The 25,309-nt window shown below is 38.0% G+C and overlaps 1 protein-coding gene and 1 non-coding gene across 7 annotated transcripts; one reads left to right on the top strand and one right to left on the bottom strand.

The window, feature by feature from the left end:
- Positions 1–326: 326 nt before the first annotated feature.
- HORMAD1 (HORMA domain containing 1) lies at positions 327–24,456 on the bottom strand. Of its 6 annotated transcripts, none has more exons than XM_058439322.1 (15): positions 24,347–24,455; positions 22,744–22,809; positions 20,405–20,549; positions 17,900–17,963; positions 17,367–17,403; positions 15,103–15,123; positions 14,815–14,841; positions 12,164–12,231; positions 11,524–11,675; positions 9,677–9,933; positions 7,353–7,419; positions 7,193–7,269; positions 6,389–6,472; positions 2,791–2,862; positions 329–815 (listed from the first exon to the last, which is right to left on the bottom strand). In XM_058439322.1, the coding sequence occupies exons 2-15, from the start codon at positions 22,774–22,776 to the stop codon at positions 735–737; spliced, it is 1,185 nt and encodes a 394-aa protein (XP_058295305.1). In that variant the 5' UTR covers positions 22,777–22,809; positions 24,347–24,455; the 3' UTR covers positions 329–734. The 6 variants fall into 6 exon arrangements, with proteins under 6 accessions (XP_058295308.1, XP_058295307.1, XP_058295309.1 ...); XM_058439323.1 differs by lacking the exon at positions 24,347–24,455 and adding an exon at positions 24,177–24,311; XM_058439325.1 differs by lacking the exon at positions 2,791–2,862 and having other exon boundaries at positions 327–815; positions 24,347–24,456.
- LOC116469952 (U6 spliceosomal RNA) lies at positions 4,791–4,897 on the top strand. Its single transcript, XR_004248402.1, has one exon. It is a non-coding gene; the product is annotated as a U6 spliceosomal RNA (small nuclear RNA).
- Positions 24,457–25,309: the final 853 nt, after the last annotated feature.

Below are 25,309 nucleotides of genomic sequence, written 5' to 3'. Positions count from 1 at the left end.
TCAACTCTTCTTGCAAAGTAATAGCTACTGAAATCATCTAAAAATTGGTATTCCCTATCCCCCCATTCTCCTACCAGCCTTTCAAATGAATGGAGCCATATTTCCTGCTACTTAAATAAAAACTAGAAGCGATGAAAGGGCCTACATACTGAACAATATTTTATTTATGCTGCAAAAAATGCCATACTTTAAAAATCAGTCTTTTTGTCCTGTAATAAAGTATAGTAAAGGTAAAGCACCAATTTTTAAATTGTACATTATATATTAAAATGTTAATACATTATATCAAAATATTGAAGAACATTGTTTTAATAACAGCACAATGACAAAAGAGCCAGTTAAATGGTATAATTTTAACATAAGTAAAAAGTGAATCCATTCCAAATTTTAATACCAAAGTAAACATTACTGTTTAGAAAAATGGCATTAGAGGGCCTTAACAGTTAGTATATATTTAAAGGAAATATTAAGTAGGTAATGAACAAAATCAATTTTGAAATTTTACTTATTACAGAGTCAATTATGACATTTGTACTTTTGCTTTTATTCAAAAGTTCTATTGGATTTATCTCAAGATTAAGGACTACAATATGACAGTCAGCCAAGAATTTAATTTTAGTGTACAAACTGCTTTAAACTAAATATACATCTTCAGGGTTAGGGAAATATAATATAGGGTCCTTCAGTTTAAATGTTGAGAAGAACTCTGCAAGCCTGCAGAACAAAAATAATTTTTATATATGTTCCTTTGGTTCACTAAACTTTCTCCTTTTTGGCACTGACTCTTGACTAGAAGAATCAAAGTGATGGAGGACCTGTCAAAAGAAAACAACTACTAAGAATAGATACTTTCCTGTTTAAATGTCTTTAATTGTAGATTTTTTCATGTATCTGAGATTTCTCTTCTTTTTTAAAAAATTTATGCCTAGTATACCTAGCATAACTATATCTGGTTTCTTTTTTTTTTTTTTTTTTTGAGACGGAGTCTTGCTCTGTCACCCAGGCTGGAGTGCAGTGGCGCGATCTCGGCTCACTGCAAGCTCCGCCTCCCGGGTTCACGCCATTCTCCTGCCTCAGCCTCTCCGAGTAGCTGGGACTACAGGCGCCCGCCACCACGCCCGGCTAATTTTTTTGTATTTTTAGTAGAGACGCGGTTTCACCGTGGTCTCGATCTCCTGACCTCGTGATCTGCCCTCCTCGGCCTCCCAAAGTGCTGGGATTACAAGCGTGAGCCACCGCGCCCGGCCTATATATCTGGGTTTCTTAAAAGTAGAGTAAAATTTATTATTAACATCTTCCAATGGCTGCTGAAAGTATGTACTTGCAAAATGTATAATCTTCAGTAGGGTTGCTGTAGAAGTGAGAAGATAGATTTAACATTATGTCCTCAAAATAGCCAAATATTTCAGAGCAATAAGAAGGGAAAAAAGATTTAAAAATGAACTACAAATAGAAAAACATTCTACTTTGGAATCATGTAAGATTTAAATCATGTCTTGCTTTTGTACTCTTGAGTCGTTAACATTTGAGTTTTAAAAATAGTCTTAGGTTTTCAGTTGTCTAATTCTAACCTACTAATAATACTAAAATATCTAGTTGGAAAAATATGAATAATTATCTCAGAAATGGCAAATACATTATCTGATTTGGTAAAATAAAGTTCTAAATATGAAACAACTATAAGGTTTAAGTCAGGAAAAGATTTTTTTCTCCAGAGGTACTAGGAGGAGACCCTATATTTTTAGGGAACACATGTATTTAGTAAATTATCCTCCTTCTACTTCAGTTTTGGTCTCTAGAAAGCTCAGATCAAATTTGTGGCCCAATTTCAGTTCTATATAAACAAAATGGCCTTAGTATTCTTGTACTGTCACTTTCTCCGTCTATATTCTCTTATATTTTTCCTGGCACTGATTTTTTTTTTTTTTTTTTAAGATGGAGTCTTGGTCTGTCGCCAGGCTGTACTACAGTGGCACGATCTCGGCTCACTGCAACCTCCACGTCCCGGGTTCAAGCGATTCTCCTGCCTCACCCTCCCGAGTAGCTGGGACTACAGGCATGCACCACCACGCCCAGCTATTTTTTTTTTTTTTTTTGTATTTTTGGTAGAGACAGGGTTTCACCATATTGGCCAGGATGGTCTCGATCTCTTGACCTCGTGATCCACCTGCCTCAGCCTCCCAAAGTGCTGGGATTACAGGCGTGAGCCACTGCGCCCAGCTGACTTTTAATTTATATATTATAAATTCCTCCAATTACTTTAAATCACTCATGGAATGAGACAGGAGATGTTTACATGGAAAAAACTAATAAACCAACATAGGGCATCTTATTTCAAAATCACCTCGATTTTTAGAACAAAATATATTTAAACAAAATTTGGGCTGGGCGCGGTGGCTCACGCTTGTAATCCCAGCACTTTGGGAGGCCGAGGCGGGCGGATCACGAGGTCAGGAGATCGAGACCACAGTGAAACCCCGTCTCTACTAAAAATACAAAAAATTAGCCGGGCGTGGTGGCGGGCGCCTGTAGTCCCAGCTACTCGGAGAGGCTGAGGCAGGAGAATGGCGTGAACCCGGGAGGCGAAGCTTGCAGTGAGCCGAGATCGCGCCACTGCACTCCAGCCTGGGTGATAGAGCAAGACTCCGTCTCAAAAAAAAAAAAAAATTGAATATCAGAACTCTCAGGTACATCGAAAGACATCAAATTCATCATTTTAAATTTAATCTGTAGTAATGATATTCTGATCCTTGCCATTGTATTCAAACTATACATTACCATAAGACTTACTATTCTCTCAGATTCTTGTTGACTTCTCTTCCGATTTTCTTTGGAAGATTTTACTGGTTGATTTCCATTTGCCTTCACAAAGACAGAATAATTACTAATTGGTTATTTCTCAAAGAACAGCCACCACTTGATTTTTCAATCTTATGCAACGATATGCAATATTTATTTATTTATTTACTTTTTAGGGACAGGGTCTCCCTCTGTCACCCAGGCTGGAATGCAGTGGCACCATCATGGCTCACTGCAGCCTGAAACTTCTGGCCTCAAGCGATCCTCCTGCCTCAGCCTGCCAAAGTGCTGGGATTACAGGAATGAGCTACAGTGCCCCACTGGATATACAATTTTTTTAAAAAACAGCTTTATTGAGATATAATTTAGATACTATATGATTCACCCATTTATAAGTGTACAATTCAATGATTTTCAGTACGTTCACAGAGTTGTACAACCATCACTACAATCAATTTTAGATCACTTTCATCACCCCAAAAACAAATCCCATATACCTTAGCTATCACTCTCTTATTCTGCCATCCTCCCACCAGCCTTAAGACTGTCTCAAGGAGATCGAGACCATCCTGGCTAACACAGTGAAACCCCGTCTCTACCAAAAATACAAAAAAAAATTAGCCAGGCGTGTTGGCGGGCGCCTGTAGTCCCAGCTACTCGGGAGGCTGAGGCAGGAGAATGGCGTGAACCCGGGAGGCGGAGCTTGGAGTGAGCCGAGATTGTGCCACTGCACTCCAGCCTGGGCGACAGAGTGAGACTTCGTCTCAAAAAAAAAAAAAAAAAAAAAAAAAGACTGTCTCAATAACTTTCCCAGTTCTGACTTTCAAATGAATGGAATAATACAATTGTGGACTTTTGTGAGTAACTTCCTTTAATTAGCATGTTTTCAAGATTCACCTAAGTTGTAGCATGTATTGGCACTTCATTATTTTTATGGCTGATATTCAAATGTATGAATATACCACATTTTTTTATCCATTCATCTGTTGATGTATATTTAGGTTTTTCCCATCTTTTGGCTATTGTGAATAATGCTGTATATATAGTTATTAAAGTGAATATTGGAAAATGACTAATGATTAGGTGTCATATAACTATTCTCTAAAAGGACATACTTCTTTTCTGATGCTTGAAATGAGCTTTCCAATGATAATTCCTTAGTATATATAATAATGAATATTTTCATTTCTTGCCCTTTTCTAACCACAATTCAGTAATAATTCTCAAAATCAGGAGTACACTGGCTCAGAGTTCATATCCAAAAACATGTGCAATTTCAGAAATAAATTTATGTCCCCAAAGCATCTTAATGTTACATTACAAGGAGATCTTGCTTAATAATTTTTAAAATGCTGGTCTCTATCCCTATATCCTAGTAAAGGTTATTCATCCTACATATAAACTGGCTAGGATGAACATTTTGCTTCTAGAAGTAGTAAATCTTGACATTCCTTTATCTCTTGCTTTCATGAGATACTCATCTGAATGCTGCCTTCTGCCAGTTCTAACTTCCCATTGAGAATAGGGGTGGGGGAAGACACTTAAAAATGGCACTATAATAAGTAGTGTTCTGATAAATGTTTAATAACCAGCTCTAGGAGAGAAACAAACCTTGAGGCATTTGCTGATTTCTGTGCTGTGAATACTACCAACATGTCCAATTTAAGCTACCAACATGATATTTCTGAGTGAGGAGTTGGGAAGAAATGTTCTAGCACACCACTAACAGAGTGAGCTATTTATTTCCTAAACTTTGGATATTTTATGTATTTTACAGAATGCTTTTTCTTCACCCCAATGAACCTTTGAGAGTAACTTAAAGGTCTAAAATCAAATATGAATTTTGATGTAGTATAATTCATACCAAAAGCTAAAATAAACAGTGATTTTTTTCCCTTAGGAATACGAGATTCGTTTTATACAAGATATATACAAAAGATTAATTTGTAATGTCTTATTAACAAGATACTCAATTTATAAGATTGAGCATGGTGCTCACTTCAGCAGCACATATACTAAAATTAGAATGATATAGAGAAGATTAGCATGTCCCTTGCACAAGGATGACATGCAAATTCATGAAGCATTCCATATTTTTCAGAGTGAAAAGAGAACCTACAGAATGGGAGAAAATTTCTGCAATCTATCCATCTGACAAAGGTCTAATATCCAGAATCTATAAGGAACTTACACAAATTTACAAGAAAAAAACAAACAACCCCATTAAAAAGTGGGTAAAGGACATGAACAGACACTTCTCAAAAGAAGACATTTATGTGGCCAACAAACGTATGAAAAACACTCAACATCACTGATCATTAGAGAAATGCAAATCAAAACCACAATGAGATACCATCTCATGCCAGTCAGAATGGTGATTATTAAAAGTTAAGAAACAACAGATGCTGGTGAGGTGATGGAGAAATAGGAACACTTTTACACTGTTGGTTGGAATGTATATTAGTTCAACCATTGTGGAAGACAGTGTGGTGATTCTTCAAAGACCTAGAACCAGAAATACCATTTCACCCAGTAATCCCATTACTAGGTATATACCCAGAGGAATATAAATCATTCTATTACAAAGATACATGCACCCGTATGTTCACTGCACCACTATTCACAATAGCAAAGACAGAATCAACCCACAAGCCCATCAGTGATAGACTGGATAAAGAAAATATGCAGCCATAAAAAGAAATGAAATCATGTCCTTTGCAGGGACATGGATGGAGCTGGAAGCCATTATCCTCAGCAAACTAACACAGGAACAGAAAACCAAACACCACATGTTCTCGCTTATAAGTGGTAGCTAAACAATGAGAACACATGGACACAAAGAGGGGAACAATACGCACTGGGGCCTGTCAGGGAGTTGGAAGGAGGGAGAGCATTAGGATAAATAGCTAATGCATGTGGGGCTTAATACCTAGGTAATAGATTGATAGGTGCAGCAAATCACTATGGCACATGTTTACCTGTGTAACAAACCTGCACGTCCTGCACATGTATCTTGGAACTTAAATTAAATGAAATTTAAAAAGAAAAAAAAGATCAAGCATGGGAACATTCTGGCATTCTAGGAAATTTCTCTGGGAGTCTGGATGATAGTATCAGTTCTTCCCAAAACCTTTCCTGGATCCCTCTCTTTAATATACCTTCAGTAAAATTAACCATTCCTTTCTTTGTGCCTGTGTAGCCTATTCAGACTTCTATAATGGCTCTATATAATTGCTTGTTTATTTCCAGTTACTAAACTTTAGCTAAGACCAAGAACTATGTGTTATTTTTTATTTATTTATTTTTTTTTTTTTTGTATTTTTAGTAGAGACGGGGTTTCACCGTGGTCTCGATCTCCTGACCTCGTGATTCGCCCGCCTCGGCCTCCCAAAGTGCTGGGATTACAAGCGTGAGCCACCGCGCCCAGCCAGAACTATGTGTTATTCAGGTTATATCCTAAGCACCTAGTAAAGTACCTGACACATAATAGGTACTTAGTAAATATTGGTCTAATAAATGAAATATTAAACTCACATATGGGGGAGATTTACAAGGTTACAATGGAAAACAAACCTAAAGAGATATTTACCATTTTATTCTGAAAGACTTTTCCACTTCTTGTTTTGCTTTCAGACATATCAAGTTCAGATGTTTTATTGACTAACTGCTCAACCTAAAAAAGAAAATAATTACAAAAAATATAACTTAGTATAATAAAACCTTTTCATAAGACAATAAATGGGGTCCAAAAATTTAACCACATAAAATTTAGGGTCTTGTCAAGTTAAAACCAATAATTCTGAATTGGTTCATACTGTACAAAAAGCACAAAAGTAAAGATAGTGAAACTGATACTTTACATAATTGGCCAACCACTGAACTGAGAAAGTACCAAATGATCACCAGGCACCACCCTTCCAGAAGACAAGAAATTTAGTCTATTTATTTGAGAAATGGGCTGGGCAGGGGAAGACAATCAATCATCAATCACATTATTTCCAAGTTCATATTACCTAAATCTCTTATTTCAGGATTTTACTATATTTGAAAAGCAAAATAAAACATGTATTCTCCAAGGCAAAACAAATGTATTATATATTCCACTTATAAATACAAAGCAGGGCGGCATAAATAACTGCATAAGATTCTATGTAGCTCTGAAATTCTCAGATTCTACCAATAGTATTTAGGTTTATTACTAAAGAAATCCACCAGTAATATACTCAAAATTCATCAACATATAATTTCCAGATTTAGTTAATAACAAGCATTCTAAATATTGAATTTTATTCTAAAAGACCTGGAATAAGAAAATCTGAAAAATAAAAAAATAGCATATAAGCAACTGTCCTGTGAACAAAACAAAAGTGAGATGGGACTATCAAGTTTATACCCGAGAATGAGAAATGGAAAGATCTGGACTTTCTTTAGACCTCATAATTTCATCTTCCTCACAAACTAAACTTGGTTCTGTAAAAAAAAGAAAAAAAAAGTCACACGGGTATAAAATTGAGTTGGAAGTGAGTTAATGTACATTTTCATTAACTTCTTACCGCCAAGTTCAGAAGATGCAGGGTTTTTTTCCTGTTCTTCCATTTTAGTTTCAATGTCCAAATCATCCTACATAATTATGTAAAGAAAAAAATTGACACATTTCAAGAAGGAATTAAAACAACTGAGCAGAAAGCATTTATGGACAAATTTGTTTCATGTGAAGGCTAAATACAATATAAAACTACTGGCCGGGCATGGTGGCTCATGCTTGTATTCCTAGCACTTTTGAAGGCCATGGAGGGAGGATTGCTTGAGACTAGTAGTTACAGATTAGCCTGGACAATATGATGAGACCTCGTCTCTATGAAAAAATTTTTAAAATTAGCCAGGTGTGGTGGCATGTTTCTGTCACCTGAGGCTGAGGTGAGAGGATCGCTTGAGCCCAGAAGTTTGAGGCTGCAGTAGCCGTAATCATCCCACTGCGCTCCAGCCTGGGAGACAGAACGAGACCCTGACTAAAAAAGAAACAAACGAGAAAACCCAGGCCCAGCGCAATGGCTTACGCCTGTAATCCCAGCACTTTGGGAGGCTGAGGTGGGCAGATCACTTGGGGTCAGGAGATGGAGACCAGCCTGGCTAACATGGTGAAATCCCGTCTCTACCAAAAATACAAAAATTAGCCCGGCGTGGTGGCACACGCTTGTAATCCCAGCTACTCAGGAGGCTGAGGCAGGAGAATACCTTGAACCCAGGAGGCTAGAGGTTGCAGTGAACCAAGATCTGCCACTGCACTCCAGCCTGGGCAACAGAGCAAGACTCTGTCTCAAAAAACAAAACAAAACAAAACAAACAAACCAGAAAACCCCCAAAACCTACAACTACCTTATGCTTGCTAGAAATACAAGTGCTCCTAGAATTACTATCAAAAGGCAATTTATTAATCCAAATAAAGTATAAAACACTATTTTTCTTTATTTTGCAGGGTTGCTTTAAGGACAAATGATAAAAATATACAACTTTCGGCCAGGCGTGGTGGCTCATGCCTGTAATCCCAGCACTTTGGGAGGCAGAGGTGGGCGGATCACCTGAGGTCGAGAGTTCGAGACTAGCCTGACCAACATGGATAAACCCTGTCTCTACTAAAAATACAAAATTAGTCAGGCATGGTGGCACATGCCTGTAATCCCAGCTACTTGGGAAGCTGAGGCAGGAAAATCGCTTGAACCCGAGAGGAGGAGGTTGCTGTGAGCTGAGATCGTGCCATTGCATTCCAGCCTGGGCAACAAGAGTGAAACTCTGTCTCAAAAAAAAAACAAAAAACAAAAAAAAAAACATATATACATATGTATATATATATCCTTATATATATATAAGTAATAAACAAAAACTCTTCAGGGAGTTATTGAAGGATAAGCTCAGTCGTGTTATGGTAGAAATTGCAACAGGCTTAATGTCTACATTACAATTATTGTTCCCTTTGTGATACATGTGAAAGAGATTTAAATATTTTAAAAAATGCTACAGACACCTCAGCCATATTTGTTATAAAGCAAGACTGGGATTTAGGTCTTAGAAAAAAGTTTTTTTCTTTGACTGAATTGGTTGAAAATTGATTGAATTTTCCATGTGTAAAGATGTGGTCAGACAGCCTAATCAGAATAGTGAATCTCTGTACATAAGTACTGTAGTCATAATTTAGAATAAATTGAGACGGAGAATACAAGAGAGGTGAGATTAAAGAATATAATGTTAATGCTTGAAAGATTAAAACAATAATGACTTTCACATTTGCTGGAAGTGAGGCAACAAAAAAACTCTTTTATACTTCTATTCATCCATTCACTCGACTAATACTTAGGACGCACTAACTAGAAATCCAAGTGCTAGGCACAGGATGATTAAAAAGTTGAGTGAGACACTTTTCCTGACTTCCAGGAACTTCCAGGCTGCTTCAGAGCAGTGACTTTCCAGGCCCTAGAGAAATTCAAGCACAGGCTACCTGAACACTTAGGGATGCTGTAGAAAAGATTCCATCATTAGCCGGGAGTTAGACTAGTGCAATGCTTTTCAAATTATGCCCTAGAGTCCTAGGGGTTTCCTCAGAGTCCACTATGAAGGTAAGTGACATAGGGAGTGGCAGAGCCTCCAGGAACGTTCCCTGCTTCAACCAGAATAGTTGTGCTTTTAAGTTCTAGTACAGTGTTGTTTGGGCTAAGTAAAAAGTTTTAAAACCATAGGCCTAGACTTTAAGGTCCCTTTCAACCTTGAGTTTATGATTATAATACAGAATTTACACAAATGTTAATGGGAGCTATGAAAAATCTTCAGAATTGAGTCAAACATTTGTTATTATTGTTCTTTATAACTCTTGAATTACACTTACACTTGTATAATGCTCCTGTTCATCTTCTACATCTTTGTCCCTCAGGATTTTATGAAATGGTGTTTTTATTTCTTTTGGTGATAGTATAGTTGAATCAATATTTTCCATTCGTTCTCTCTCAGTGGTCACTTTTACTTTGAAGATGTGAAAAGGTGTTGAGACTTCTCCCACATTTAAATACATAGGCTCCCCTTCAAATATAACTCCTTCACAATCACCATCCTTAAAACCGGGAGGCTGGTAATCTGGGGGTGTAACTGCAAAAGTAAGTGTAAACTGTGCTGTTCATGAAATTAAAGAAAATATTATTATTATTATAAAAACACATGCAGATTGCAGGTATTTCAAATAGTATATAAGGGCATAAGGTAAAACATAAGAATTACTATCCTACTATGTCCAAGTCCCCATTTTATTCCCTAAAGGTAAGCTTTGTTTTCTTCACTTGACTGTCTGTGACCTTGAGTAAATTATTCATCATCCCTGATTTGATTTTCTCATCTGTCAAATGGTGAAAATAATAGTACCTACTTCATAGGGTCATTGTGGGAATAAAATAAAGTGTTGTAAAATGGTGAGAACAGAACTGGCACATAGTAAATACTCAATAAATGTTAGTTGTTATTTTTGTTGCTTTATGTTCTTCTAGAAGACATGCATATAATAAAAGATATTTCATATTTACATAGGTTTTAGGAAATACATATAAAATTCCTTAAAAAACACAAATGAGCGCATACCGTTCCATATCTAGCTGTTTTTAACTTAATAATATATCTTGGATAACGTAATTTATCAGCACCTTCTTTTTAACAGCTTGTGTAGTATTCTATTATGCAGATGGACCATAATTTATTTACTCAGTCCCCAATGAAGGACACTCAAGTTGTTTCCAGTTTGTTCCTATTTTAGCCAATGCTATAATCAAAATCCTTATATAACTTTGCATATTTGCACAATTATATTTTCAATATATTTTTCTCACTATAGAATTTCTGGATTAAAGATAATGTGCATTTAAAATTTTGATACTGCCAAATTGTCCTCTAAAAATGTTGCACCTGTATACAGTCCCTCGAGTGTATAAAAGTGCCTGCTCGGCCGGGTGTGGTGGCTCACGCCTGTTATCCCAGTACTTTGGGAGGCCAAGGCGGGTGAATCACTTGAGATCAGGAGTTCAAGACTAGCCTGGCCAACACGGTGAAACCCCGTCTGTACTAAAAATACAAAAATTAGCCAGACATGGTGGCGAGCGCCTGTAGTCCCAGCTACTCAGGAGGCTGAGGCAGGAGAATCGCTTGACCCGAGGAGGTGGAGGCTGCAGTGAGCCAAGATTGTGCCACTGAACTCCACAGCCTGGGAGACAGAGCAAGACTCTGTCGTGGTGGCGGGCGCCTGTAGTCCCAGCTACTCGGAGAGGCTGAGGCAGGAGAATGGCGTGAACCCGGGAGGTGGAGCTTGCAGTGAGCCGAGATTGTGCCACTGCACTCCAGCCTGGGTGACAGAGCGAGACTCCGTCTCAAAAAAAAAAAAAAAAAAAAAAGTTCCTGTTTCCCCACATCCTTATCAATAATGGATTAACATGTTTTACCAATCTGATAAGTGAAAACTGTTAACTCATTGTTAAATTTGAGTGAGGTTATACTTCACATGGATATGTTCCTATCACTAGAGAAGTATCTATCTTAAAGCTTAATTTTGCAAATCTTTCTTTCTTGGTGATATTAAGTGTAAATTTTATAATTTCAAAAAATTTAGATGCTAAAAATATTTAGAATGGAAACCAATTGTTTCAATAATGATAAAACATAGGTACCAACTGAAACAGGACGTATTGCAAACAGTACCTTCATCGTAGTAAAAAAGTTTCATGGTCAAACAAACATCATTAGGTAAAGGCCCCAGATTTTGCATTAGGATATAAATCTTGCGAATGAGGAGAATGCTTGCTTTCTTGGTGTCAGTAGATGACATGCTAGATTCATTGCTTTGGTTTTTACTAGAAGAGAATCACATATTAATTTATTTTATAAAACCTGTTGCTTCCAATATCATAACTTTACATTTTAACTATTTGAGATTCTTATTTCTATTATAGCATTAAGCTGTTAACTTGAAAATTACCATGTGTTTTAATGCCACTATTATAAAATTTTAATATTAATATCATTGCTATAAATAATAACTTAATTTTACTTAAGTGCATTTTATATGAAGTGTTTAAAGAAAGCAAATGATGTTTTAAAATTATATTTCTATATTTCTAATCACCTAAGTTCTCTTTCCACAATTAAAATTGCTTATTATTAGCCACAGAATCCTAGCTTGAAGTTACTCCAAGCCACCACTCCATTTTGCATAGCCACATCTTGATGGTTAATTGGGGATGTCCCCGCAGCTTCAGAATGAATCCTGAAGTTTAGCTATATAGCATTAATATGAATAAGTGGTAATCTGTAATACAAAAAGAAAACTTTAGAACAATACCTTATGAAGTCCATGAGTGGTCCATTATTGGTGTATTTGAATTTGAATTGGTAACATTCTGAAATTGTCTTAAATAGAAAATATTGCAGTTATGCTTCTGATATTCAGTACTAGCTGCTAAATAGCTATATTCTGTTTTGTATTACTGAACATTTAGTCAATACTTTTTTCTGCCGTATTAATCCCTATTGATCCATTGAAGCTTTTGATTCCTCATAGTCAGTTTTCATGGTTTGGGTTTGGGGCTTCAGTCTTGGAGAGACATTTATTTCCCAACTCATTGTAATGTATGTTATTGTAGGGAAAAGAAAGAGAGATCAGACTGTTACTGTGTCTATGTAGAAAGGGAAGACATAAGAGACTCCATTTTGAAAAAGACCTGTACTTTAAATAATTGCTTTGCTGAGATGTTGTTAATTGGTAGCTTTGCCCCAGCCACTTTGACCCAACCACTTTGATCCAATCTGGAGCTCACAGAAACATGTGTTGTATGAAATTAAGGTTTAAGGGATCTAGGGCTGTGCAGGACATGCCTTGTTAACAAAATGTTTACAAGCAGTATACTTGGTAAAAGTCATCGCCATTCTCTAGTCTCAATAAACCAGGGGCACAATGCACTGTGGAAAGCCGCAGGGACCTCTGCCCTTGAAAGTGGGGTATTGTCCAAGGTTTCTCCCCATGTGATAGTCTGAAATATGGCCTCGTGGGATGAGAAAGACCTGACCGTCCCCCAGCCCAGCACCCGAAAAGGGTCTGTGGTGAGATGGATTAGTAAAAGAGGAAAGCCTCTTGCAGTTGAGATAGAGGAAGGCCACTGTCTCCTGCCTGCCCCTGGGAACTGAATGTCTCGGTATAAAACTCGACTGTACATTTGTTCAATTCTGAGATAGGAGAAAAACCGCTCTATGGTGGGAGGCAAGACATATTTGCAGCAATGCTGCCTTGTTATTCTTTACTCCACTGAGATGTTTGGGTGGAGAGAAACATAAATCTGGCTTACATGTATGTCCAGTCATAGTACCTTCCCTTGAACTTAATTATGACATAGATTCTATTGCTCACATGTTTGTTGCTGACCTTCTCCTTATTATCACCCTGCCCTCCTACTACATTCCTTTTTACTAAAATAATGAAGATAATAATCAATAAAAACTGAGGGAACTCAGAGACCGGTGCCGGTGCAGGTCCTTGGTATGCTGAGCGTCGTTACCCCTGGGCCTACTATTGTTTCTCTATACTTTGTCTCTGTGTCTTATTTCTTTTCTCAGTCTCTCGTCCCACCCAACTAGAAATACCCACAGGTGTGGAGGGGCAGGCCACCCCTTCAATTATTTATAACACATGGAAGGAACTCCTTAGCAGGCAGATAAGGGAGGCAACATACCTCAGCAGAGTGGCTAACACAGGGCTTAAATCTTTGCCATACTGTAACCACAGGCAAGCCACTTAAGCCTTAGTTTAAGTTTTAGTTTCCCCAGCTAAAAAAGAGATTAAAGACAGTACATATCTTATTGGTAGTTGTGAATAAATATTCACAAATGGGATAATTTATACAGGGTACTTTATAAAGTACCTGACATACAGTAAACATTCACTAAATATTATTATTGTATCAACAAGGTTGCTAATTTACTGATAGAAAAAATGCACAATTATAAAACATATGAAAATAAATGAACATTTTCTGAACAATCAATTAGTTTTCTGAACACAATCTATTAATTCACAGCCTTTACCCAAATGATCTGCTTTGTCAGCATGGACACATATTAAGCATTAATTACAGGTGTGAGTATCAAAGAAAAGACACATTCTCAGCCCTCCTGGAGCGTGAATACTTTTATTGCTTTCTTTATATTTCATTGCTTACATAGTGATGTTTTTAAACATCTATTTTTAACACCAGTTTAAATCTACCTCTCCTTGACTGAATGAAACGTTATATTGTAACAGCTATAGCGTAATGGGTAAACACCCAAATTGTGAACTGGCCTTCCTAGGTTCAAAAACCTGGTTCTGCCACTTCAGCCACTATGACCTTAGGCAAGAAACCCCTTGTACTTAGATTTCCTAATCTGTAAAGTGGAGATGCTAATAGTGGTTACCTCATGAAGGTTGGGGTGAATAAATGAGATAATGCACATAAAGCCCCAAAGAACAGAGCCTAATATAAAGTAAGCACTCAGTAGATCTTTCCCCCTTGTTTCTTATCTTCTGGTTTTCCCTTTCATGTTCTCCCTTCTCTCCTTTAATTGTAAGATAAATAGGTAGCTACAAATGGATTGGGATGAATATTCGAAGTTTAAGGATGACTTTCTTACTTTCCTAAAACTCAAGCCCTTTCATAATTCTAAAATATAGTATAAAAAATACTGTAAAGAATTAGACGTCAGGAGATTTAAGTTATTTCTAACAGTTTGTAAGCTTTGTGGCCTAAGATTAGTCACATAATCTCTGTCATGCTAATCTGTTTAAAGGTAACAATCCAAGCCCTGCCTTACCTCAGAAGAGTTTTATGAAGCTCAAATGTGAAAATATATATGAAAGTATATTGATTAAAGCATAATTAAAAGCATAAGATATTCTTATATTTTGTGTTATTTTTAGATATTAGAGGCATTATGTTTCTTTAGTAACTCAAGCACACTTACCTGAGGATCTTCAGGGTTTGTGTATACCTATTTAAAAACAATTTACAACTGAGTTATCTAAGGCTAAGTATTCAAGAACTAAATTAGATGTTTAGACTAAACTTCATGTGAACTCAGCAAAACAAACAAATAAAAATGACCACCCAAAATATTACTTTTTCATTCCATTGACTAGATCAGTTATTTGAATAATGTGACATAATCGATTGATAGTTTTAGTGTCATTTAATTAAGCAAGGCCAAATTTGGCAGTATTTAAAAAAGAACACACAATTTAAAAATACTTACAGCTAGAACAACCATCCTTAGCTGAAATACAACAAAGAACAAAAATCTTACTTGTAGTCTATAAAATACTTTTTCATTAAGAATCATAAGAATTCTTTGTCCTATTTCAACATGTATTCCTAACAACAAATAATCATTGCAGATCTTGACTGCATAAGATCAATGCCTATAAGGCAGTACCTTAGATATGCTTCCCTATCCCCTGAAATATCTATTGCTACTAAAATCACTGTGATTGAAATTCATGTCAGCACTTTATTTCATTGACTTAAGCAAAAAGGACATTACTGCCAGTTACAAGGAAAAAATATATATATTGTGAAATAACACAATATATGTGTTATACTGAAAACAATGAGAACTGATTTTGAAAAAAGAAAAAGCAGAGTTCAGGGCCCTATGAATTTAACAGAGGGAGGAAGTTTTGGAGGCCATAGGAAAAGAAAATCATAGAAAATAATTTAATCAAGTGATCTGCCAAAAATCTAAGAGTCATCCTTGATTCTGATCTTTTCCTTGTGTTACACAGCCAGTCCATCAACAAATCCAATCAGTTCTACTGCCAAATCTATCCTGAATCTCCTCCCTCTGCTATCCTGGTCTAAGCAACCATTATTTCTCACCAGTATACAGTAATGGCTTAGGTGCTATTCTCCTTACTCCCAATCTTATTCTCCTTCTACAGCATATTCTCTAAGTTGTGGGCGAAGTGATTTAAAACAATTTTTTTTTTTTTTTTTAAGACAGAGTATCACTCTGTCACTCAGGCTGGAGTACAGTGGCATGATCTCAGCTTACTGCAATCTCCACCTCCCAGATTCAAGCGATTCTCCTGCCTCAGCCTCCTGAGTAGCTGGGATTACAGGTGTGCCACCATGCCTAGCTCATTTTTGTATTTTTAGTAGAGACAAGGTTTCACCATGTTGGCCAGGCTGGTCTCAAACTCCTAACCTCAGGTGATCCACCTGTCTTGGCCTCCCAAGGTGCTAGGATTACAGGCATGAGCCACCATGCCTGGCTTAAAACAATTTTTAAATGTAAATCAAATATCACATTTCTACGTATAACCTTTGAATGGCTTTTCTTTGCACCTAAAATAAAATCCACCGAGTGCTCTGGCCCTGCTTATCTGCCCAGGCTCATCTCATGTTATTCTCCCCCACCGCACAATTGCCCTCAGTCATATTGGCCTTCTTTTTGTTCCTGGAACTCTCTAAACTTCCTTCCAATTCTTTGCATTTGCTGCTCTGCCAGGAATATTCTCTCCTAAAATCAATGCCTGGCTGGTTTCTTCTCATTCAGGTCTCTTAAATGTCACTTCCTCAGAGAAGCTCCTATGACCATCCCATCTAAAGTTACTTTACCTTTCCATTTACCACATACTTTTGCTAAAAATTTTAATGGCAATTGAACATTATTGAAAAGTATATGATTTGTTTTATTAACTACTTGTTTTCCTACTATACAAGGGACGCTTTTTGTTTTGTTGATCACTGTTAGCTTACCCAGTTCCTACCTAGAAGAGATGCCTAGCACATAACACGTGCCCAATATTTACTACGCCTTAATGGGGAAGGTTAGGAACCATGAATAAAAATTCATCTTCTTGAGGCTGAGGCAGGAGAATGGCGTGAACCCGGGAGGTGGAGCTTACAGTGAGCTGAGATGGCGCCACTGCACTCCAGCCTGGGTGACAGAGAAAGACTCCATCTCAAAAAAAAAAAAAAAAAAATTCATCTTCTTCACAGTTAGCCTAGTGCTGGACTTCATTATACATGTTGATACTAAATTACACTAGGTATGCAAAAAGGATTACAATACATCTTAAAACCTTCTTAATTTTGCTAATTCAGAATTTGTGACAATTTAACCTAGATTATGTGGAAATTTATTTTTGAACCCTAATAAGGAAATAATTTATTAAATTATTAGTATAAACAAGCTTGTAGAAGGCATGTGAAACTAATGAATAAACTATTTGAAAAGACTCTTTAATTCATTAATTTTTTTATAAGTTAACGTGTTATTAATACAAATAAGTGTTAAAAAAACTAGCTTGGAAAAATTTGTTTAGTATTAATTCCATTAGCTTTAAATGAGTTGATGATTAGTCTTTAAAATATTCAAATGTTTAGGCTTTTCAGTAACTCAGACTGACCTACACTCAAGTTAGTTCAAATGAATGTTTTACTACATGATAATTCCAGTTATATTTGTAGATCATAAACTATAGAAAAAAAGGATAAAGAGATTGCAAGACTTACATATTTTTTCTGTAAAGCATCATAACATCCTAGCATCCTAAAAAAAACAAATCAAGGATTCATTTTCAGACTGAATGCATTTCCAGAAAATAGTTATTTTCATAAATTTCCATATTATCTCATTACTAAATAATACAAACATGTCTTATTAAAGCTCCCTTCTTATTAACTAGCTTAAAACAAGACAAAACATAAAAAACAATGTGGCAGAAATGTAAAATGATGATAGAGATGGAAGGGAAAATACAAAATATCTGATAGCTATTTGTGGGGAACAATAATAAAATAAATAAAGCCTGCTTGCATGGGGCATAAAATAAAGGAACATTTATTTTTAAAATTTATTTTTCCAAATACCCAGACTGGAAGGAGAGGAAAACTTCAGTGGAAAATTTAATGACCTACAAAAATGCTATCTGGCATTAAAGGGTGATTCACTAAAATTTGGTTAAACACCAAAAGGTATCCAAGGTACAAAAAAAAGTAAAATGAGAAAAAAATAATTTTCTCTCTTTAGGTATTCTTTTACTTGCCATTTCACTAACTGTGTAGATCCTGGGCAATTTTTATCTTCTCTCAGTATTTTGACACAAAGATCTAAACACAAAAATGATGAAATATAGAGTTACTTAAGAAAAGTAAACAACTAGAAATTTTAAATGAAGTTTATTTTCTTCAGCTGTGTATTACAGGTAAATTATTATTATAATTATTATTATTTTGAGACAGGGTCTCACTCTGTCACCCAGGATGGAGTGCAGTGACATGATCTCGGCTCACTGGAACTTCTGCCTTCTGAGTTCAAGCCATTCTCTCCACCTCAGCCTCCCCAGTAGCTGAGACTTCAGGTGCGCCACCATGGCCGGCTAATTTTTGTATTTTTTGGTAGAGACAGGGTTTCCTCATGTTGGCCAGGCTAGTCTCAAACTCCTGACCTCAGGTGACCCGCCTGCCTCAACCTCCTAAAGCGCTGGGATTACAGGCGTGAGCCACCTTGCCCAGCACAGGTAAATTATTAATAGCAATAATTAATATTATTAATGTAATTAAAGGAAGAAAGGTTATATGAAAGTAGTCTTTTAATATTTATTGTAAGATGCCATCATAATAATTAGGATGCAAGTTGATGGGTAAAAAAATATTTCGTAAAAAAATTATAGAATCCATAAAATTAGATATGTTGCTTTCACACCATTGTTATACAAGAATCTTAGAATCTTATCCCAGTAAAATACTTGTAAAGGCCAAGAAGTTAACTGGCTATTAAAAACAAAGAGGCCTGCAAAGAAGCAACGTGTAACACAGTGGAAAAGACTGAGAGTATCTCATATCCTCAGGTTCCTTAATTGAAAAACAGGTATTTGTAGGACTGTCACATGAATTAACAAGACATCATACATAACATAGTGCTTACCATATTGCCCAGCACATAACTGGTGTACAATATTATGCATGTATAATGTACTAAGAAATAAGTTATTATTGTAGTATAAACTGGCTGTATTATTATTATTATTTTAATTTGAAAAATAGAGATGGAGTCTCCTTATGTTGACCAGGCTGGTCTTGAACTCCTGGCCTCAAGTGATCCTCCTGCCTCAGCCTCCCAAAGTGCTGGGATTACAGACATGAGCTTCCACACTTGGCCCTGGCTGTATTATTTTTACTTCTTTAAAATAGCACAAGAACATACACTACTACTGTATGTTTTCTATTGATTTCTTTCATCATTATAAGCATAATTTCAGGTAAAATTATACTTGAGAAACTGAGGAAAAATTTTATGATTAAGTGCTTCTAAAGGTATTGAATATATATATATGTATATATTTTAAAACCATTTAGGTATCCAAACAAAAACTTGTACATCAATGCCGCATTATTCATAATAGCCAAAAAGAGAACCCAAATGTTCATCAACTGATAAAGGGATAAATAAAATGTGGTACAGCCATACAATAGAACATTATTCAGCAACAAAAAGGGATGAAGCACTTATCCATTCTGTAATGTGGAGGAACCTTGAAAACATGCTAAGTGAAAGCCAGTCACAAAGGACCACTTTTTTTTTTTTTTGAGACGGAGTCTTGCTCTGTTGCCAGGCTGGAGTGCAGTGGCACAATCTCGGCTCACTGCAACCTCTGCCTCCCGGGTTCAAGCGATTCTCCTGCTCAGCCTCCCAAGTAGCTGGGACTACAGGCATGCACCACCATGCCCGGCTAATTTTTGTATTTTTAGTAGAGATGGGGTTTCACCATGTTGGCCAGGATGGTCTGCATCTCTTGACTTTATGATCCGCCCGCCTCGGCCTCCCAAAGTGCTGGGATTACAGGCTTGAGCCACTGCACCAGGCCAGGACCACATTTTATATTATTTCATTTATATGAAATGTCCAGAATAAGTAAATCTGTACAGACAGAAAGTAGATTGGTGATTGCCTAGGACTGGGAAGGTTGAGGGGAAGTGCATAGTGGCTTAATGGGTATGGAGTTTCTTTATGGGATGAAGAAATGTTCTAAAATTGACTGTGGTGATGGTTGTACAAATCTGTTAATTTATTAAAAATCATTGAAATGGGCCGGGCACGGTGGCTCACGCCTGTAATCCCAGCACTTTGGGAGGCCAAGGCAGGCAGATCACAAGGTGAGGAGATCGAGACCATCCTGGCTAACTCGGTGAAACCCCGTCTCTACTAAAAATACAAAAAATTAGCCGGGCGTGGTGATGGGCACCTGTAGTTCCAGCTACTCGGGAGGCTGAGGCAGGAGAATGGCGTGAACCCAGGAGGCGGAGCTTGCAGTGAGCCGAGATGGCGCCACTGCACTCCAGCCTGGGTGACAGTGCAAGACCCCGTCCCCCCCCCCAAAAAAAAAAATCATTGAAATGTACACTGTAAACAAGTGAACTGTCAGGTATGTGAATTGTATTAATAAAGTTTCTATTAAAATAAAATTTCTAAGTCAAAAATTATAGTTTTAGAGCAAGCAAAAATAAAAATACCATTTTAAAAGAAAGCTTTAAAATAAATATTGTATTACCATCTAGATATCTTGTTCCATAAGCGCATTCTGGGAATATTCCTCTCAAATACGTGATACAGGATACTGAAACTGCTAGAAGCCTCTTCACTAACACCAAAGACTGGTGTTCAGTTGATATCTTATTGGGAAATACCAGTGCACTCTAAAATTCAAGGGAAAGTAGAACACTTTATTTAAATTTATTAAAAATAAAGTTACTCTTGACTTAACATAGATCCAATTTTGTGTAAGCATAGTACTCACCCCAAGAATTCCTCCCTATATTGGTTAGTAATCCCCCAAAAGTCAGAGCGGCATGTAAAATGTGAGGATATTTCTAGGGTAATAGCCTAAAGGACATATGCAAAAAGTACCTAAAAATCTTTTTAATTTTTTTTATTTTTAAAAAAATTGAGACAGGGTCTCACTCTATTGCCCAGGCTGGAGTGCAGTGGCACGATCACAGCTGCCTACAACCTCCATTGGATGCAAGTTGATGGGCACAAAGTATTTCATTAAAAAAGTATAGGCCGGGTGCAGTGGCTCACGCCTGTAATCCCAGCACTTTGGGAGGCTGAGGTGGGTGGATCACGAGGTCAGGAGTTCAAGACCAGCCTGGCCAAATGGTGAAACCCTGTCTCTAATAAAAATACAAAAATTAGCTGGGCGTGGTGGCAGGCGCCTGTAATCCCAGCTACTCTTGTAATCCCAGCACTCTGGAGGCTGAGGCAGGGAATTGCTTGAGCCCAGGAGGCAGAGGTTGCTGTGAGCCAAGATTGCACCACTGCACTCCAGCCTGAGTGACAAAGCAAGACTCCATCTCAAAAAAAAAAGTATATAATAATTATATAATTCTTCAGATTATATTCAAATATATCAAATGCTAGTATTTTGAGGATGAATAAAACAAATGTTAATAGTGGCTGGTATTTTAAAAACACCTTATTGGGACACCCATATAAAGTGTTTTTCAGTTTAGTGGTTTTTAGTTTATTCACAGAGGTGTGTGCACAACAATCACCATCAATTTCATAACATTTTCTTCATCTCAAAAAGGAAACCCATACCAATTAGCAATCACTCCCTGTCCCTTATTCCATCCCACATCCTACCCATTAGCCTATCTGTCCCTATAAATTTGCCTATTCTAGACATTTCATATATGACATTTCATATATCCTCACACAACCTCTAAAGTAGCTGAGACTACAGGCATGCACCACCATGCCTGGCTAATTTTTTTTTTTTTTTTTTTTTTTTTGTAGAGATGAGATCTCGGCTGGGCGCGGTGGCTCATGCCTGTAATCCCAGCACTTTGGGAGGCCGAGGCGGGCGGATCACGAGGTCAGGAGATCGAGACCATCCAGGCTATCACGGTGAAACCCCGTCTCTATTAAAAATACAAAAAATTGGCCGGACGAGATGGCGGGCGCCTGTAGTCCCAGCTACACGGGAGGCTGAGGCAGGAGAATGGCGTGAACCCCAGAGGGCGGAGCCTGCAGTGAGCTGAGATCACGCCACTGCACTCCAGCCTGGGTGAAAGAGCGAGACTGCTCAAAAAAAAAAAAAAAAGAGAGAGAGATGAGATGTCACTATGTTACCCAGGCTCATCTCAAACTCTTGCGCTCAAGCGATCCTCTCACCTCAGCCTCAGCTCAAAAAGTACCTAAAAATCTTAAGAATCCCCTTGCAGATTAACTGTCTGTAAATGCATAACACATGGATAGATTACATTGATTTTTCTCTTTGGTCACTGAATAGGTTTAACAGAGGTTAAGTGTAATGCAAAATCCTATACAAATATAGCAAATGCATATTTGTCTCTGGGTTACAAACATTCATTTTCTTTCTTTTTGAGACGGAGTCTCACTGTTACCCAGGCTGGAGTGCAGTGGTGTGATCTCAGCGCACTGCAACCTCCCCTTTCTGAGTTCAAGTGATTCTCCTGCCTCAGCCACCTTCATAGCTGGGATTACAGGCGTGAGCCACCGCTCCCGGCCTCATTTTCTTATTTATTTATTTTTATTCTGCTTATATATTGAACATTCATGTTCTGGAGGTGGAAAGCTATGAACAACAATTTCATCAAAGCAACAAAGCAGTATTTATTAATACCTAATGTAAATTAAATGTGAATGAGCAATTTAATGCAATGCAGCAAACATCCAATAGAATTCTCAATTAATTCAAAATACTTTAGCAAATATCTTCATTTCTTAAAACATGCAGTTTCCTGGTATCATAAAACCCTAAAATATTTGAGTCCTAACTTCGAAATATAACAACAGAGTAGTTGAGACTTCAAGAAACAATAAAAGCAGCTATATTAAGAAATACCAAAATACAAGAAATCATACCATGGGAGTCCTCTGCAACTGGGCAGTGGCCATCTTCTTCTGATAAAGTATTTTCTTTAATTCAACCTTGTGACACAAATACAAGCTTTAACTTAGAGCTCATTTTTTTCCTCTAACATTTCAGTTTACCACATATAAAATTCAAAACAATTTCATGCGAATAAATTTGAATTTCTTTAATTAAAATTGAGTCTTCAAAAACGTAGAGGTCGACACTGCAGTAGAACTATTTTGAGTAGGGTCCTGATTTGAAGCCATTTGACTAGCAAGTCTCAAACAAATGGGTTATTAAGAAACTATTGGCCGGGCGCGGTGGCTCACGCTTGTAATCCCAGCACTTTGGGAGGCCGAGGCGGGTGGATCACGAGGTCAGGAGATCGAGACCACGGTGAAACCCCATCTCTACTAAAAATACAAAAAAAAGTTAGCCGGGTGTGGTGGCGGGCGCCTGTAGTCCCAGCTACTCGGAGAGGCTGAGGCAGGAGAATGGCGTGAACCCGGGAGGCGGAGCTTGCAGTGAGCCGAGATTGCGCCACTGCACTCCAGCCTGGGCGACAGAGCGAGACTCCATCTCAAAAAAAAAAAAAAAAAAAGAAACTGTTTAAGAGAACTTTTTAAAAAGGCATACTCTTCCTACTTATTCCCTATACGTATTCAAACAATGACAACATTGTACAGGTAGGTATTCAGTAATGAAAAACTGCCTGGCAAACCCTCTAAACTTTTTTAGTTTTATTTCTTTTTATTTTTCATTTTTTAGAGACGGAGTCTCGCTCTGTTGCCAGGCTGGAGTGCAGTGGCGCGATCTCAGCTCACTGCAAGCTCCGCCTCCCAGGTTCAAGGGATTCTCCTGCCTCAGCCTCCCGAGTAGCTGGGACCACAGGTGCCCACCACCTTTTTTTTTTTTTTTCCCCGAGACAGTGTTTCTCTGTTGCCCAGGCTGGAGTATAATGGCACAATCTCGGCTCACCGCAACCTCCGCCTCTGGGTTCAAGTGATTCTCCTGCCTCAGCCTCCTCAGTAGCTGGGACTCCAGGCGCGCCACCACGCCCAGCTAATTTTCTAGTAGACACGGGGTTTCACCATGTTGGCCAGGAAACTCCTGACTTTGTGATCCGCCCGCCTCGGCCCCCAAAGTGTTGGGATTATAGGCGTGAAGCACCGTGCCCGGCCGCTAATTTTTTTTATATTTTTAGTAGAGACGGGGTTTCGCCATGTTGCTCAGGCTGGTCTCAAATGATCCTCCGGCCTCAGCCGCCCAACTTGCTGGGATTACAGGCGTGAACCACCGTGTCCGGCCCCAATTTCACTTTTCTTAATCAGACAATTCAGCTGGAAGAGTTTACTAAAGAGGCAAACTTCATAGAAGAACCTATTTACGTTAAACGTTTAAATTTATCCTGACAAATCCTGAATTCGCCGTCCGTACTCACCTCATCTCAAGAACCTCTGTTGACAAGTAAGTGGGTATACATTTTTACCGCAAATGTTTTACACTAAGACCTTAAGAAACTTAAAAGTAGGGGGAAGCTGACAGAAAAAGAGATTAAAAAGTAAAATATACGCACACACACACACATATACACACACTAATATACATTACATTACGTCTGAGGGGCGGGCGCCGGAGACCAGAACAGCTGCACCAGGCTGCACGCGCTGTGCCCGACGCGCATGCGCTTTCCTTCAACGGTCACCCGCTGGGGCGCGACAGTGGCTTTTTGACCCCTGGTCGAGGTCACCTTGCCCGCCAAGCGCAGCGCAAGGCGCACTGGGAGCCTCAGACACGGGAAGGCTCAGCGCCACGTCTCAGGCAGGGGAAAAGCCAGACAGAAAGGGGAAGGTTAAGTAACTGCATGTGCAGTTGCTGAATTTCTGATTGTTTTCTGACTTTTGATTTTCTCTTTCTTTCTTTCTTTCTTTCTTTCTTTCTTTCTTTCTTTCTTTCTTTCTTTCTTTCTTTCTTTCTTTCTTTCTTTCTTTCCTTCCTCCTTCCTTCCTTCTTCTTCTTTTTTTTTTTTTTTGCCAGAGTTTTGCTCTTGTCATCCAGGCTGAAGTGCAGTGGCATGACCTTGGCTCACTGCAACCTCTGCCTCCAGGGTTCAAGCGATTCTCCTGCCTCAGCCTCCCAAGTAGCTGGGATTACAGGCATGTGCCACCATGCCCAGCTAATTTTTGTATTTTTAGTAGAGACGGGGTTTTGCCATGTTGGCCAAACTGGTCTCAAACTCCCGACCTCAGGTGACCTGCCTCCCTCGGCCTCCCAAAGTGCTGGGATTACAGGCGTGAGCCACCACACCCGGCTGACTTTTGATTTTCTTATTGGAACTACCACAAATTGCATTCCCACCTTCCAGTCTCCTGTATCTTCAGGAAACCATTTGCTTTAGCAGTCTTCTACTTAGCTACTTCCACTGTTATGTCGTTGGGGACAATGGATAGCTTTGAATGTAATTTGTCTCATTTAGAAATAAAATCAGAGTGGGTAGGTATTAATTGTTAGAGATTATTCAGTAGTACAAGCTTCTTAGTTTACAGATTATTATATATCCAAATACATTTCTTA

The sequence above is a fragment of the Hylobates moloch genome, unplaced genomic scaffold, assembly GCF_009828535.3.
Source record: "Hylobates moloch isolate HMO894 unplaced genomic scaffold, HMol_V3 SCAFFOLD_5, whole genome shotgun sequence".
NCBI lineage: Eukaryota > Metazoa > Chordata > Mammalia > Primates > Hylobatidae > Hylobates > Hylobates moloch.
This window is presented reverse-complemented; position numbering and strand designations above follow the sequence as displayed.